A 16051-nucleotide genomic window follows, 5' to 3' on the forward strand; every position below is an offset into this window, starting at 1 on the left:
ATCCCCCTGACCCCCCTCGCCCGGGGGTGGCCGTCGGGGAGCCCCCGGGGCCGGGCTCGGAGCCGCTGCGGCTGCCGGAGCCCCCGGAGCCCCCGGGGCTGGGAGCCTCGGGGGAGGCTGAGCCCGGCAGCGGCTTCCCCGAGCCTCGGAGCCCCTCGGGGGGCGGCCGGGGTGTGCTGGAAGAGCCGCGGCGGGGCTGGGTGGAAAGGTGGCTGCAGGGGGCAAGGAGGGGCCCCCGGGGCTGGCTTCGTGCACGCTGTCGGCAGAGATGTCCCGTTAAGGCCCGCGCCTTCATCCAAAAGGGTTTTTTGGCTTTTGAGAAAGGCAAAAAAAAACGCGTGAAGGCAGGGAGGTGCCACCACTTGGTGGCGCACCCAAGGATGCACGAGGGTGGGATGCGACCAAACTGCTTTATGGCATGAGTTGAGATTACTTTAATCCCACTCAGCGTGTAGTCTTCAGAGGCCCTAATGAGTCTCGGTAGTACTTAATGAGCTAAAACCTGATGTTTCCATGTGGGTCGTGTCCTTAATTCCTTTGTGAAGCTCCAGTGATACAAAGTTCACCTTGGCTCTTTGCTCTTGCCCTCTCATAATGCAAGCCAGCTGCTGAGCAGGCACCTGAGCCTCTGTTTTCAAAGCCCTTGTAGGCATCTCTGGAGTGCTGGTGTTCTTGTGCTCTACCAAAATTGCTGGAACAGTCCTGGACGGCAGACAGGATAGTTGTTTGGATGTGCATTGCCCTTCCCTGAGGGCAGAGCAGTCCAGCATCTGCTCCTCCACTTCCTGGCTTGCCCTAGGCCTCGTTGCTTTGTGGGGTTCAGATGCCCCCGGCTGGGAGGCTGGAAACTGCCCGGCACTAACATCACCTCCCTCCTCAGGCGTGGGCCAACAGCATCAACCAGGCCAATAAGATGGCCCTGCGCAACTGGGTAAGAGAAACCGGCATCGATCTGGTGCAGATCAATGGCCAGAGGCGATACGGTGGCCCCCCGCCAGGTACGTGGTGTGAGCTCTGCATGGCAGTGCCCCGGGCACGTGGCACATCAGGGTGGCCAAGCACATCTCACCCACGTGTTGCTCTGTGCCTGCAGGCTGGGTGGGCAGCCCCCCACCGGCAGGGTCGGAGGTCTTCATCGGGAAGCTGCCCCAGGAGATGTACGAGAACACGCTGATCCCGCTTTTCCAGAGCGTGGGGAAGCTCTACGAGTTCCGCCTCATGATGACCTTCAGCGGCCTCAACCGGGGCTTTGCCTACGCCAAGTACAGCAACTGGCAGGGCGCCAAGGAGGCCATTGCCACCCTCAACAACTTGGAGGTGCAGGAGGGCTACACCATTGTGGTGTGCAAGAGCCTGGAGAAGTGCGAGCTGAGTGTGGACGGCCTGCCCGCCTCAGTGAGCCAGAAGTACCTGGAGGCTGTGGTGCTGAAGGCCACCGAGGGGGTCCTCAGCATCACCCTGCATGCCAGCCCTTACCAGAAGAAGGCCAAGCTCGCCGTGCTGAAATACAGCTCGCACCGGGCTGCTGCCATGGCCAAGAAAACCCTGACAGAAGGTACTGGGAGGCAAGTGGGAGGCTGGGGTGCTGTGGCATGCTGCTCGGCTTTGTCTTTTGGGTGTCTGTAAGCGAGCATAGATCCCAGCACCAGCTTCAGCTGAGGAGTGACTACAGGCTTGAGACATCCCTTGGCTTCTCCTTGTGTCCCCTCTGGGCTGCCCGTCCCCAGCAAGGCTGGTCCCTGGCAGGCCTGGTGGGGCTGCAGTGAAGGCGAGTCACATTGTGCACTCTGGTTCAGGGTCAGACCATCATGGGGTCATGGGGACAGATGCTGGGGGGCAGGACGTGGTGGTGGGGCACTGGCTGCACGGTGTGACTGCAGGCTGGAGGCTGCTGTGTGAGCATCTCCTGCAAGCTGCTCTGGGTCTCTCCTAGGGAATGTGAGGCTCTGTGGGGAGAACATGAAGGTGGGGTGGCTGAAACCAGAGCTGAAGGAGAAACTGCGGTTGTGTAAGGAGAAGCACGGCAAGCACATGGGGAGCCCCAAACAACTGCTGATGTCTCTGAAGCTGTGCGACGTGCTGGACTGCCTGAACACCCTGTGCCGTCAGAAGTGCCTGGGGACCCCCCGCTTCTTCACAAAGTGTGTCCAGGTGAAACCCGGTGGGTGGCTGCAGTACTGGTGCCAGCTAGTGATCCCAGCGTGGCCCTTTCCCTTCAGCGGGTTGCTGTGGGTGCAGGAAGATGCGCCAAACACCAGTGGGCATGAGAAGGCAAAGAGCGCAGTGGCGCGGCTGGCTCTTAGGAAGTTAGGTGAGTCCTGGCACAGAATTGGTGCCATTTCCCATCTTTCCTGAAGTCCTGGAGGGTTTCTTGGGACTGAGGGGCTGCTGGACTTCATTCTGCAGGTGGGGGCCCAGGCTGGGAGGGAGAGAACCATGCAGAGCCTAATGCTTTCTTCTCTCCTGCAGAATGCCTGCTGACATAGGCAGTGTGTTTTGGATGCGGGCAGCTGTTTCGCCCGAACTGTGAACCGAACCGGAGCCATCAGACGTCCTGTTGCTGTCTGCAGGAGTGGAGCACGGGCCCGGTGGGGATGTGGTCGTGTTTCAGCTTTGGTTTCAGTTTGTTGGGGTTTATTTTGAGAGCCAGTGCTGGAAGATGTGGGTGCTGTCGTGGTGCGTGACAGCTGCCCTGTTCCCAGCCGGCACTCGGTTCTGCTCTGTTCTGGGGGAGGTAGGCCTGACCTGCCTGGTTCAGTTTTCTCCTTTTTTTATAAAATCGTTCTGTGTTGCTCTGGTGCAGTAGGGCCCCAGCATAGGTCTTGGGAGAAGTTAGAAGCAGCAGCAGCTGCTCTGAAAGGCTGCCAGCAGGGGGTGTGGGCTGGGGAGGTCTAGGGGACCTTTCAGGGGTGGCCCAACTGAATGGGGGGACAACGAGTGGCCCCATCTCACCTCCACTTCATGCTGGGTACCCGAGCAGCAGCCTCACTTTGATAAACAGGGGACACCCCGCTGGCTGCGGGGCTGCATTTCAGCTAGGAGAGGGGCTGCGGGCCCTGGGAGGCACGGAGCCAGTTGGGCTGCGAGGAAGCAGCAGGGGTTTTGGGCCATCATGAATGAGTCCTCTGGACCAAGAGGACTGGCCACCAGCTACCGACTTGGTATTAAAGTAGCCTGGCGAGCACCATCTGTGTATTAGTATTTCTTGACTTGTCCTGCTGCAGTCCTCCCAGAGGGGGCTGATCCTGAGGGGGTGCCTGGGTTCCCCCTGCGTCAGGCGAGAGCAGCGGCCCCTGGGGCACTGAGTGCCCTGCCCCTACGGGCCCTGCTGTGCCTTCACTGCTGTGCCTTCACCTCCCCGGTGCCCACGGCCGCCCAGGGCAGCAGTGGGGCGGGCAGGGCCCCGGCCCCGCCTCTGAGGCAGGAACGGTTGTGCTGAGGCCTTGAGGCGTACAGAGGCAGGGAGCGGCAGTGGGCCGGCTATAGCCCAGCGGTTCCTTCGGCTGCTGTTTGTCGTCTTTCGATCCCCTGCCTCGGCGGGGGTTCGAGTCCCGCGGGCACCCCTGGCCTACTTCTTGCTCCGGAATATTTGCCCGGCTTTCTCCATGTTTTCTTCCTGCTCGGGTTCTGCCCATTACATTTCATCTGCTTTCTTCCCTTTTATTGTCTTTTAATCTCGTCCTGCGCCCTGCTCGCGTGCTACATACCGACTCTGTGCCTATGACAAGTGCACAGACAACCAGGGGAAGATGTGACCGTAATCATTTTATTCACACAATCACAGAATTGCTGAGGTTGGAAGGGGCCTCTGAAGATCATCTGGTCCAACCCCCCTGCTGAGCAGGATCATTAATTCCCTCTGCTGCATCTATTTTGGCTGTGACAATAATCGTAGGGTGATCTTCCTGTTCTTATCTTAACCCTTAGGCCCTTGTCATCGTATCTTCTCTGCCTTTCCGTTTGAGGAGGGGGAGGGAGTGATTGGGGTGGAGCTCAACTGCCCACCTGTGTTAAAGTACCACAGACAACTGACCCAGACTGTCCAAATGGATACTCCATACCATGGTGTCCTGGTTTGGGCTAGGATGGTTAGTTTTCCTCCTAGTAGCTGGGGGCAGACCTGCTGGAGAGCAGCTCTGGAGAGGGACATGGGGGTCCTGGTGGACAGCAGGCTGACCAGGAGTCGGCAGTGCGCACTTGTGGCCAAGAAGGCCAACGGGGTCCTGGGGTACATTTGGAAGAGTGTTGCCAACAGGTCACGGGAGGTGATCCTCCCCCTCTACTCAGCCCAAGTGAGGCCACACCTGGAGTACTGTGCCCAGTTCTGGGCTCCCCAGTACAATAGGGACAGAACTATTGCAGCAAGTCCAGACGATGTCTATGAAGATGATGAGGGGACTGGAGCACCTGTTGTACGAGGACAGGCCAGGAGAACTGAGCCTGTTTAGGCTGGAAAAGAGAAGACTGAGGGAAGAGCTTATCACTGTATATAAATATCTGAAAGGAGGGTGTCAAGAGGATGGAGCCAGTCTCTTTTCAGTTGTGCCCAGTGGCAGGAGGAGAAGCAATGGGCACAGACTTTGTTGGACTCCATTATCCCTGTGGGTCCCTTCCAACTCGGGATAGTCTATGATTCTATGAAGCACAGGAAGGGACGAGGTTAAAAGAGGATAAAAGGGAAGAAGGCAGATGAAATGTAGCTCACAGCCACTCTCCTAGTTGAAACACGGCGTCCCCAGCCAGGGGGGTGTCCCCTGTTTACTGAAGTGATACAACTCTCCAGCAGCTTGTTTCCAGCTCAAACCATGTGTTAGCACAGCAGCATTTGCCATTCCTCTGGATAGCAAGACAGCCTCACGGTGCTTTTACAGTTGCTTTTCCAGTGCCCGGTGCTCCAGGCAACTGTTGCCAGGAGCTTCTTTTGGCAGGGCCTTAGTTGCATCCCTGCTCCAGGCTGGCTACTGCAGTGCCCACCCTGCTCCAGAAGCACCTGGCAGACAGACCCAGCACCAGCGGCATCCTTGGCTCCCTCTAAGCTTTTTTTGCCACTGCAGGAAGATGTAGTAAAGACAACCACAATTCATGATGCTGGCCCAGCTGACAGGAGCACTTTGAGCAGGGTCCGTGTCACCCCCAGTAGCCTACAGGCAGGTCCCTAATGTGCTATAAAATACCAGGGAAGTTGGGGCAAGACGAATCATCAGCACAGACTGCTAGGAAACAAAAAGGCACTGTGTTTTTTAATACATCTCATGTTCAAGTTAGTTAATAAAATATGCTCAATACTTTTGCTCGGGACAGTGGTGCGGGCAGCTCTGCCGCAGCCTTGAGGAGGCATAGAGGACCTGCAGGACTGGGAAGGATCTGTTTGCCCACAGATCCCAGGACCCCTGCAGGAGAACTCAGAGCCCTGTTCCACACAGGTGCTGCCCACCTCTTACTCACACTTCCTCCAGCACCATGGGCCCCTAACCTTTTGGGCAGTATCCTGCCTTGTCCCACCACCCCAGGACCTCCACGTCCACCAGCAAACCCTGGCCTTGTCCACCTCCAAACCACAGCCCTCTTGGCCCCTCAGTCACTATCATCGCTGTCGCTTCCTGTCGCTGCCTCCCCTGTGGCCTCCTGCTCCTCTCGTAGGTCTGCAAAGAAGTCCTCTCCACTGCCTGGGGCTTTACTGGTCAGGGCCTTCAGCGGGCCCCCCCGCTTCTTCTTCTTTCGGTATTCGTCCACCACCATGGAGCCCAGGGAGGAGATGTCCCAGAACTTCACCTTCTGGTCATGGGCACAGCTGGCCAGGAGCTGCCCGTCCGGGGCCACAGCCAGCTGCTCAATGGGCTCCCCCAGGTGCTGCCCAACGCAGCCCAGGACCCGGTTGGGCAAGATGTTCACCGCCCTAGGGACAAGGTGAATGGGGACATCACAGTGAGGACCTTTGTAAGAGACAGAGCCCCAGGAAAATTGCGAGCCCACCTCTCCAGCTCGGATGTGATCCTTCCAGCACCAACAAAAGCCTTGCCCTCCTCTCCTTCCCCAGGTCTAACCTTGTTCCCCACCCTCCCCAGAGCCCTCCCCCATCACATCCCGTGCCCTCAGTGCTCTGACCTGATGACTCCGTCAAGGGACCCTGTGCACACAATGCTCTCCGTGATGGGGACCATGCAGTCAACTGACTCGGCCCTCAGAGCAAAGCGGTCGCTGGTGGCCCCAAAGCCATTCCAGTTGAAGAGGTAGATGGTTCCTTCGCTACAGCCACAAGCCACTTTCTTTCCTCTCTGGGCAGGAAGGGGTAGAGCAAGGCAGAGGCAAAACAAGAGACTTAGAACATGGCAAAGAAGCCACCAGTGCATCTGCTATGCAGCAGGGCCCAGCACCTACCTTCAGCAGCGCGACAGATGTCAGGTCCCCATTCTGTGGCTCAGAGAGCAGCTCAAAGCGTCGCCTCTTAATGTTGAAGACTCCCATGGTGCCATCACCGCTGCGAGAGACAGAGCGGCCCTGTGGCACGAGGCGCAGCCACCCGTGTCCCCTGCCACAATGGGCACGGGGCCTTGACCCCGGTGCCACCGAGCCCTGCAGTACCTGGCGGTGAGCAGGATCTTCTTGTTCCCATCCACGGCCATGGCGCTGATATACTCCTCATGCTGCCGGGATTCCAGGATGGCCTCCCCCTTGCGCAGGTCCCACACCTTGAGCTCTCCACCGTCATCACCCGTGGCCAGGAGGTGGTGATCGATGGGCAGCACGCAGTTGAGGGCTGCACTGTGTGGAGCGGGCAGCGGTGTCAGGCGGTGTCCCTGGGGGACCCGGGGGAGTCCGTGCCCGACCCCAGCGAGCCACGTACCTGTGGGCCTTGGCGATGCGCGTCTCCAGCCGCCCATCCTCCACCGTCAGGACGTGGATGGCCTTGTCCTTGGACACCGTGAAGAGCCCTGCAGCCAGTGCTCAGCACGGGCACCCCAGCATCCCCTCCCCATCCCCATCCCCACCCCGTCCCCATGCACTCACTCTGCCCATCGGGGGAGAAGGCGACGTCCCGGCAGGACTTGAGGTGGTGCCCCGAGGACCAGAGCTGTTGGGTGTCCCCCGGCAGGCAGGAGTAGCCGTACCTGCGGGCAGCGGGGGTCAGGAGGACCGAGGAGGAGGCGGTGGCGGGGAGCCCGGTGTGGGTGCGCGGCCACTCACAGGTACACGTCGCCGTCCACGTCCCCCGCTGCCAGCAGGGCCCGCGCCGGGTGCAGGGCGATGGCGTTGGCCGCCGCCTCCAGGCTGATGTCCTCGGGGGTGTCGCGGAGCCGGGGGGCCGCGGGGGGCTCCTGGGGAGGAGGCGGCGCGGTGAGGACCCCCTCAGTTCCCCCCCCAAGTCCCCCCTGCCCGTGCCCGGCCGCCCCCGCTCACCTCCTCCTCCTCCGCCGCCGCCATGCTGCTGCGGGAGCCTTGTGCGCGTGCTCGGCGCCCTGCCAAGCCTCATTTGCATAACCACGCCCCCCTCGTTTAAATACCGCCATCACCCGTTCATCGCCCCCTCCCTCATTTGAATATCACCGGTTCATTTGCATGGCCCCACCCCCCGTGCCCGGCCCAGGCGCGCTGCACAATTCAACCTCCAGCTCAGTTCCACGCGCGTTTATTGAGCTGCCCCCCACAGCACGGGGGGGGCTGAACTACAACGGGGTGGGGGTAACGGAGGGGCAGCAGCACCCCACGGGCTCTGGGATGCGGCATCCTGCAGGCTGGGGCTCCAGGAGGCGAAGGACGAGACGCAGGCACGCAGCTGGGGCGTCAGTACTTGGGCCTTTTCACCTCGACCCTGCAAACAGACAACAGGCACTGTCCAGAGAGAGCACAAAGCACGTCCGCGCCTCCCAGGTCTGCTAGGGAGAGATGGCTCAGGGGAGAGGTGCCCCGCAAGCCCTGCTGAGCTGAGCAGGGCAGGAGCACGCTGCGGGGGCTGAATGTTCTCCATTATCCATCCAACCCCACCGCCAAGAGCCTGGCAGAGACGCCTCTGCACCCTGCAGCCCCAGGGAGAGGTGGCAGAAGACAGCCAGGCCCCAGCACGGCCCTGCTGCCAAGGCACCAGCAGAGGTGGCTTTACTAACCCATCGGCCTCCAGCTTCTTCCTCTTCTCGATGATCTGCAGAGAAAACACAAGCTCCTGTTACCCTTCAGGTAAGCTGGCCGCCCAGAACTGCTCCTTGCCTCCACAAGGGCAAAGCAATCACAGGGGCAGAGCCTCCCAGCCTGCAGCAGAAGGGCTGTAGAGTGTTAAGATACACCCAGCGAGAGCTGGAGCTGGAGCAGAGGGAGCTGAGGTGAGGTAAAGTTGCCCATGAGCTGCCTGAAGTCTGGAGAGCCTTGTCCTGTTCTCCTCCTTTGCTCCATTTTGGCCATGAAGGACAAGCATCTGGTCTCACCTTTCCCTAGCTCATCCCACGCTACGGGGAGTGCTCATGGCCTGCTCACCCTGCCACGACAACCCCCTCCTGGGGCTCCCAGCTCTGCTTCTTAGAAAACAGAGAGCCACAAAACGTGCTCTGTCCCCTCCAAGCCCATTTGGATGACTCAGGGCTGCTGGCTTTGGAAACATCCATCTGCTGCACAGTCCTGAGCAAAGAGCCCAGGGACTGGGACAGCTCCCAGGGTAACAACTGCAAACTGAGAACACGCAGCTCCAGACAGATCTTTGGTCCTGAAGCTTTAAGTTTTTGTAGACACAAGTAGACAGCTTGCTGCTGTGGCAAGGAGCAAACCCAGCCTTTTGAGAAAGTCAGACCTACTGCACATGCACAACAGCAGTGCCTGGCTGCAAGGGCACGGACTGGACCGAAGAGAGGTGCCTGGGACAGCAAGTGCAGGGCTACGTGGAAGCTCTCCTAACCCAGGGATGTGCTGGCAGATCACAGCCTGAACGAGCAACACCCCAGCACCAGACACTCACTGCACTGATCTTCTTCCACTGCCGGTCCAGCTCTGCCTTGTCATTTGTCTCCTTGAAACGCCGGGTTTTACGTCCCTCAGACATCTTGATCCCGTACTGGAAGGCTGCCCTGGGGAAGGAAGGAGACAGCTCAGTGCTTGGTGTGGATCTGTGGCCTGGTGGTGGAATGGAAACGTCTGTTCCAGTCACAAGCCTGTACTCGACAGAGCCGGCTTGTTGTGCTGGAAGCAGTGGCTGGACAGGCATCCTCACAAGCAACGCTAAGAGCAAAGATCCACAGTTCCTCCTCCAGCCCTCACAAGTGGCTGCTCTTCTTGATTTAAGCTCCCCCCGAATCTGAGTTTGGCAGCCACTGCCATCCCCAGCCAGAGTCCTTCCTCAGCTGGACCGAGCCCTTCACAGGTGCTCACTCACTTGGGCAGAGCCTCCTTGTTGTTCATGTACTCGCTGTACTCCTCCTGGGTATCGAAGTCCCAGCGGCCCAGAGGCCCTTTCTTGTTACCCTGCAGGAAAACAAAAGAAAACACAAAATGCTCAGAACAACTCCTTTGCTGACACCACCCAGGACTTCTCATGCACCTCATACGCCCAGGCAAGATCTCCACCTCCCATCAGCCCCAGTTCAACACACTTGTGCACCCAGTCTGGACTTGTCCCAAAGCCCCAAACAGGACTTTCTCTGTGGAAAGTGGAGCTGAGACAGTAGCATACACCACCACGATGTCTTGATCATGTTTACCCACTGGGACAGCAGCTTGGCAAGCCCCAAACCACATCCAACACCCAGCTCCAAGGCATGCAACCCCACTGCACAAGCCTGTAAGAAGTGGGATCGTCTAGGCCTGCAGTGATACCTATTTCACTGGCCGACCCTAAAAAGCTCACAGCAGCATACCTGATCCATTTTGCTGTAGTCCACCTCTTCATCGCTGTCCACAGCCATGTCATCCATTCTGTGTAAGAGCAAAGCAAGAGAAGTGCTCAGAGTGCATCTCTGGGACACTGCCCAGAACCTTGATGCCTAACTACTGAGAAGTTCGTCCAGCTGCAAGCCCCAGGGGTGAGCTGAACGCCTGCTTTGTGGCCAGAGCTCAATGACCTCATGAATTACAGGGAGCCCAGCAGGTTCTCAGCCACCTCTGCTTTCCCTTGGCACTGAGGGGCATCAGATTGCAGGGAGCCATTTATAGCAGAGACCAGGTAAGACAAGGCCAGGTCTACCAGACCCAAGGACTCCAGGAACCAAGAAGTGTTTTTGTTTTTGTTTTTTACCAAGAAGTTGCACAGCCTGGCAAGGCTCCCCAGGTAAGAAAAGGAAGGATCCTCCTTCCAGCAAGGATCAGTGAGGCTGAGTACACAGAACAGCGGCCCTTTGGTGCACCCTGCTCCCAACCCACAGCCTCTTGCTGCCTCCTTACGTAGCAGGGTAGCACTCAGCGTAGCTGTTGGACATGCCGAAGAAGTCTCCCAGCTGTTTCTTGTCTTCTGGCTTCTTCAATGTGACAACAGTAAAGGAAAGCAACGCCACGTAGCCTTACAGCTAAGGGCTGAGCACAGCCAGGCAAAAAGCTATCTCCCCCGTACGCCCAAGCTGGCACCTGCCCCAGCACAGCTGAATCGGGGGCTGCAGATCTTGTATTTGTTGTATAACGAGCAACAAGGTTTCAGTGCTGTTGAGTGCCGGTTCCTCTGCTACAGGAGAAAGAGCCCTCCCACAGAGTAAGGAAGAGTAGTTCCACAGCCACACTCAGGCAAGGCTGGCCTGCAGAGGAAGCCCAGCAGTGCAGTCAGACAGTAAAGGATATGACTCTGTTCCTTCCCAGCCAGCAGCTCCGGCAAACTTCTCATTGATGGACTTGATGAGCTCCTTGGCCGAGCCGGGTCCTGGGACAGAGAGAGAAGCAGACAGAGTTTTGGTGGAGGAACAGCTCACCTCAATTCATCTGGGGCTGGACAGAGCCCTCTTCTGCATGCAGCCCCTCAGGGCAGTCAGGGGTGGCCTGCTGCAGGGTGCACGGGATGGGCAGTGCTGGGACAGGGTAGCAGGCTGGAGACAGGTTGCACACAAGGTAGGAGAAGAGGAAGCAGGAGAGCACCTAGGAGCAGCAACCTCCAGTCTGAGCACAGGCAGGGGCAGTTCATGCAAGGCTGATCCTAGGAGAGCCTGAATCCTCCTCAGCTTACAGCCAGCATAAGGTCATTTGAAAAGGTCTGCTACTAGGGAAGAATCTGCGCACACACTCAACCAGGGCTGGCCTGCAGCAGGCTGCAGGCACAAGATTTCACCCCCATACCCATCCCTTGCAGCAGGCAATTCCCTCTGTTGTAGCAGTCTCTGGGAGAATCGAGCTCAAGAAGACCAGCGAGGCAAGCAGCTGTTCAGCAGCCTGCAGCCCCATACGGCCTCGCTGAAATGTCCAGTCTCATTCAAGTGTCCACAGCACTTGACTCACCTTTGTCAATATCCGTGGGCTGCAAAGAAGAGAGAGACACCATGTTACTTGGGAGGGCTGAAATCAGGCAAGCGACAGAGCTATGCAACTTGCAGCTTCACTTTAAGACTGTTTGGGGCAAACGTATGTGCACAGAGCCGAACCATAAAAGCTCCCAGCTTGTGACAGTCTTGCCTTACTTGCTGAAGGAGGGGACAAGCACCCAGCCACCCACCAGCCCCTGGCTGAAGAGAGCTAAACATGAGCTGAGTGTAGGCACATCTGGGAACAAAACCACACCGACCCCAAAGCAGCACTCACCACGCACTCACCTCATCATCAGCCTTGGGCTTCTCAAAGTAGCTGTGTCTCTTCTTTTCCTCCTCCCGATCACGCTCCCGGTCCCTGTCACGTTCCCTGTCCCGCTCCCGATCCCTGTCCCGCTCCCTGTCCCTGTCACGCTCTCTCTCACGATATCTCTCCCGTTCCTTATCCCGTGGCATCTTTGCAGTGGAGGGCACATAATCCCCGATGTCTTCAAAGATACTAGAAGTGGAAAAGAGTCCGTGGTTACGGGTTGTGCAAGAGAAGCACTGCCTCCCTTTGAAGTGGAACCTAATAAAGGAGCACATGCCACCAACACAGCCGCAGAGCTAAGGATGCCCTTAGTGCTGCCTTCTACATCTGTCAGATGTATCACTGGATTTCTGCTCTCTTCTGCTGCCTGGACTTCCTTTTTGTTGATCACGACAACAGAGAGCCTTTGCCTGCCTCAAATAAAAACCAGAACTTGCCTCCAGCCTTAACCACCTTGTCCTAAAAACAGCTCAGACAGTGGGTCCAAAGAAGCAGCCTGCTCCAGAGGCACTAAGCCTAGCCCTCTCCAAACCCAGTCAGCCAAAAGCACAGTCCTTAGGGCAGACAGCTTTGACCCCGCAGCCTGTGGGAGCAAGGGGACACTTACTTCATATCAGCTTCAGGGGGTTTCTTCTCATCCAGCTTCCCTGCAAGGACAAACAGCAGTAAGATGCACATCACTCCACACCCAACCTGCACTCGTTCCCCATCCACCTGCCAAGCCCAAACAGCAGCGGGCCTGGAGGACATCCTCCCAGCCTCCTCGTAGGTCACCGCATCATCTCATTCCCTCAGCAAGCCATCAAGTCCCTCCCCAACAGAGAACATTTCCCCAAGGAACTGGTCCTTAACCAGGAAGAACAGAGCAGCAAGAGCCACCCCTGCAGCTGTATTTTTTCAGCGTCCAGCCTGCTGTGATGCCTCCTGTCACAGCCTGCCTTCAGGATGCAGTACTCGGGGAACCACAGATCACTGTCCTCCAAGTTCCCTGCCTCAGGGTGCAGGGAACGCAGCAAATCAAAACACATCTCATTCTCCTGGGACAGGCTTCAAGCTTCTGAGCCTCTCCACTTGGCTCCCTTCAGCACCTACCTTTGTCTTTCTTCTTGAGCTTCTTGTTACGGGTCCCTTGTCTGAGATAGGAGAGGATCTGTGTTAGCTTGCTGATGACAATGTCATTTGTTGTCAGCGTAGTTTGCGCCTGAAAAGAGAAATGCCCGAGGAATTGGCTGACTCTCTGAAGAGGGAACCCCTCCCGGCAAGACTCGCACTGGCTGATTCAAACCGAGGCTGTCAGGGTACCTCCATGGTGGGGCAGTCAGCCTTGCTCCGGATCAGCGTGGTTGGGATGTCGGTGTCAGCGTACTCATCGTCCAGATCTACCACGTAGGCCATCCGCCCGGGCAGGAACAGCTCATTCCGCTCGTAGGCTTTGTTTTTGAACAGAATGCGGTAGATGTTGCGACCTGGAGGGGAAGGAAATGCAAAGGGGGAGAGGCTCTTACACTTAAGCAATGGACAAGCCCATAGAGAAACATTCCTAGCTGTTCAGAAACATCAGTCACCTCCGAAGAGATGCACTCCAGGCCTCAAATTCAGAATTGCTACACTCCACATGCCCCCCTTCAACGACTTCAGTATTTCTCCCACATTCATGACACAACACAAATAACATGGGGAACAGCCATATGCACAGTCTTACCTAAACGGGTCTTAAACTCGATTTTGTTCTCAGGATCTTCATCTTTTCTGAAAAGGAACAAAAAAGAAAAGAAAGTAAGCTAAGTGTATGCCTCCTCAGCACCCTCCTCGCTGTGAGGCGGCTGCACTCAGGAGTGCAAAATCCTCAGCTACTCACTTGGTTTCTTTCTGGGGCTTCTCCATCATTTCCTCCTCTTCCTTCTCTTTGCTGGCAATCTCAGCTCGCACCTGGCCACAAAGTAAATTCACTCATCACCAACCCATCCATGCCACTGCTGCCCATCGAAACCAGCAAGGCCTCTCCCATCAACTCCCCAGACTTATACAAATCTTTCCCTGAAAGGAAAATGTGTTCAAGGAACACACTGACAACACTGAATCATTTGTATGTTGAGACTAGCACCCTCTCCCCACCACCCCTGCCTGTGAGAGAGGCCAGGATGAAGGAAGAGCCCCATGGTGCTATCTGTGCTCACCTTCTGCAACAGCGCAAAGTCCAGACCCTTCACCAAGTGAGTGTGCTCCATGTCACCACCCAAGAACTTGGACTCCTGGATCAACTGTCTCCTCTTCTCTGCAGCAGATTTATCCCTGTACAGCAAAAATTGAGACCATTATGAGACGACCACTCTGGAGGAGACTGGCAAGAGAAGGACGTGCCACAAGCTCACATACGCCTCTGCAGTGGGCCCCACAGCCCTGTAGTTGGCCGTTGTGCTGATCAGCTCTGTTTCCTCATAGTCCTTGTTCACACCATCTCTCCTCTCCTTGGCTCGGTCCCTGTACTTCTCAGCCAGCTCCCTTTCACGTTCGATCTCCTGCTGGCGCAGCTTTGCGTAATAGCTGGGGTTAGAGAAACAGCTCGTGGTTAGTGACACGTTTGTGTTTGATGCTCAGGCAACAGCCACTGAAGCCCAACGCATGCCTGTTCCACTCCCTACCCCTTCCCCAAAAACATCCTAAAGCACTGTGGGACACAACACGACTTGAGAACACCAGACAAGATTAAGCTGTTGTACCAAGGCTTAACAATGAGCTCAGCCTTCCCTTCCAAAAGGAAAACGTCTTAGATCCCAAAGGACCCAGTCACTAGTGCAGATGTTCCACCACTCTTCTGCCCTGATAGACACCAAAGGAGCCTCTCCCACTTCTTCTGGAGGTAAAGCTTCAACCCGACCCTGCCGCTGCCACTCCACTTCTGTCCCGCAAGCTGTGACAGTCACTCAGCCTGAGCTCATCTCACAGTGCTGGGCTCCAAAGCCCCAGAATAATCCATGCCCCTAAGGGTCCCCTTTGGTAGCCCAAGAGCTCAACAGCTTCTTCCATGAGAAGGATATGACATTAAAAGACAGGTTCTGATGCATCGCTTTCAACATTTACCTTTTCTTCTTCCTTCTGCGAGCAGCTGGATCTTCATCTTCGTTGTACTCCCGGGGCATCCTGGAACAGAGTGAGAAACCACGCATACAATCTGCACAGCTGGACAAACACAGGCAGCTTGTCAGAACAGCCTCAGATCAGAAGTCAGACATAGCCGGACACCACGATACCCAAAGATGGGAACAGCACAATCTGATTTCTCCCTCATTCCACTCTTCCAGTAGACAGAGGAGGGTGAAGCACAGGTTTACACAGAAGAACCTAGTCTGCTTCTTAAAACCTGCATGAAGCAACCTAACAACCATGCAAGATTCACTGTTATTTACAACAGTCCTGACCCGCTTGTTTCTCCAGCTAACTCCAATAACAAATGTGTACAGCCCACACGGATCCCAGTGCAAACCAAGGCTGGGATCTGCTCGTCAAGCCCCATCTGCATGCTTGCTAGCATTGGTCTTTAAGTTCTCCCCTACGTTCTACAGTGAAGTAATCAGATAGGAGCAGAACCCCAGAGGGAAGAAGGCTGTGCTTTGCCCCACAGTTCTATGAAAAACACTCTACTCACTCATGGTGGCGAGATTTGGACGGTGGCGCCGATGTTGGCGCAGCCCGCGGGGTCATAAGAAGCTTCCGAAAGTCTTCATTGGTCAGCTTGGACCTGCAGGGAAAAGCGAGCACAATAACCACCCCCTCCCAGCGAGCTGCAGCAGCTTAGGCTCTTCTGAGCAGCCACAGCGCCAGGTCCAGGAGCCCCACGGGGCGCTCCCGGCCTCCAGCTGCAAGAGGCGGCCTCAGAGCCCCGGGATCCCCCCCTCCTCCAGCCCAGCCCCACGCAGCACTCACTGGTGGAAGGAGTGCGAGTCGTCCACATCGTGCCCATCGGGGGCCAGCGGGTTGGAGAACGGCTCACCTGCGGGGACAGAGGCAGGGCGGCGCTCAGGGACCCCGCAGCGGGGGTAGGCCGCGGAGCGCCGCCACCGCCACAGCTCGGGCCCAGCCCAGGGGAGGGTGCACCGAGACGACACCGGGGGGGACACCGCACTGTCACGATACTGTCACGACGCTACACCCCCAGCACTCACCGTCCCGCTCCGGCATCTCGGCTGCGCTCCGCTCCCCTCAGCAGCCGCGCAGGAAGTGCCGGAAGCTCCCCTCGCTCCCCGCCCCACCCTCCCCTCCCCGCTCAGCGATTGGTCATCTCCCTCGGGGGAAGCGCGGCGATTGGCCAGCCCCGCCCCGA

The 16051-nt window shown here is 57.3% G+C and overlaps 3 protein-coding genes across 3 annotated transcripts; 1 reads left to right on the top strand and 2 right to left on the bottom strand.

The window, feature by feature from the left end:
* Window positions 1–871: 871 nt before the first annotated feature.
* Window positions 872–2486, top strand: DND1 (DND microRNA-mediated repression inhibitor 1; the record flags this gene model as incomplete). The annotated part of the gene is made up of 4 exons (XM_032197124.1): window positions 872–998; window positions 1094–1555; window positions 1934–2311; window positions 2470–2486. Coding segments are annotated over 4 exons (984 nt in total), but the record flags the coding sequence as incomplete, so codon positions are not given.
* Window positions 2487–5211: 2725 nt separating this feature from the next.
* WDR55 (WD repeat domain 55) lies at window positions 5212–7440 on the bottom strand. Its single transcript, XM_032196842.1, has 8 exons — window positions 7399–7440; window positions 7186–7316; window positions 7009–7109; window positions 6845–6932; window positions 6583–6762; window positions 6379–6478; window positions 6106–6275; window positions 5212–5896 (listed from the first exon to the last, which is right to left on the bottom strand). The coding sequence occupies exons 1-8, from the start codon at window positions 7420–7422 to the stop codon at window positions 5575–5577; spliced, it is 1116 nt and encodes a 371-aa protein (XP_032052733.1). The 5' UTR covers window positions 7423–7440; the 3' UTR covers window positions 5212–5574.
* Window positions 7441–7612: 172 nt separating this feature from the next.
* On the bottom strand, window positions 7613–15955 carry IK (IK cytokine). The gene is made up of 20 exons (XM_032197030.1): window positions 15894–15955; window positions 15655–15721; window positions 15377–15469; window positions 14812–14871; window positions 14107–14274; window positions 13908–14022; window positions 13589–13659; window positions 13433–13479; window positions 13033–13196; window positions 12823–12931; window positions 12338–12377; window positions 11706–11919; window positions 11395–11413; window positions 10747–10825; window positions 10360–10440; window positions 9837–9894; window positions 9356–9444; window positions 8942–9050; window positions 8103–8137; window positions 7613–7810 (listed from the first exon to the last, which is right to left on the bottom strand). The coding sequence occupies exons 1-20, from the start codon at window positions 15907–15909 to the stop codon at window positions 7783–7785; spliced, it is 1662 nt and encodes a 553-aa protein (XP_032052921.1). The 5' UTR covers window positions 15910–15955; the 3' UTR covers window positions 7613–7782.
* Between the last annotated feature and the right edge of the window lie 96 nt (window positions 15956–16051).

Source organism: Aythya fuligula, chromosome 14 (genome assembly GCF_009819795.1).
Source record: "Aythya fuligula isolate bAytFul2 chromosome 14, bAytFul2.pri, whole genome shotgun sequence".
Lineage (NCBI taxonomy): Eukaryota > Metazoa > Chordata > Aves > Anseriformes > Anatidae > Aythya > Aythya fuligula.

Excerpts from the sequence above, each read along its gene's own strand:
- WDR55 (XM_032196842.1), bottom strand. The coding sequence starts at position 7,422 with ATGGCGGCGGCGGAGGAGGAGGAG. Across the intron at positions 7,110-7,185 it reads GTGGACGGCGACGTGTACCT|GTACGGCTACTCCTGCCTGC; the intron begins GTGAGTGGCCGC and ends CGCTGCCCGCAG. Across the intron at positions 6,763-6,844 it reads CGCATCGCCAAGGCCCACAG|TGCAGCCCTCAACTGCGTGC; the intron begins GTACGTGGCTCG and ends CGCTCCACACAG.
- IK (XM_032197030.1), bottom strand. Across the intron at positions 15,470-15,654 it reads GACTCGCACTCCTTCCACCA|GTCCAAGCTGACCAATGAAG; the intron begins GTGAGTGCTGCG and ends TTTTCCCTGCAG. Across the intron at positions 8,138-8,941 it reads AGTGGAAGAAGATCAGTGCA|ATCATCGAGAAGAGGAAGAA; the intron begins GTGAGTGTCTGG and ends TTTTCTCTGCAG.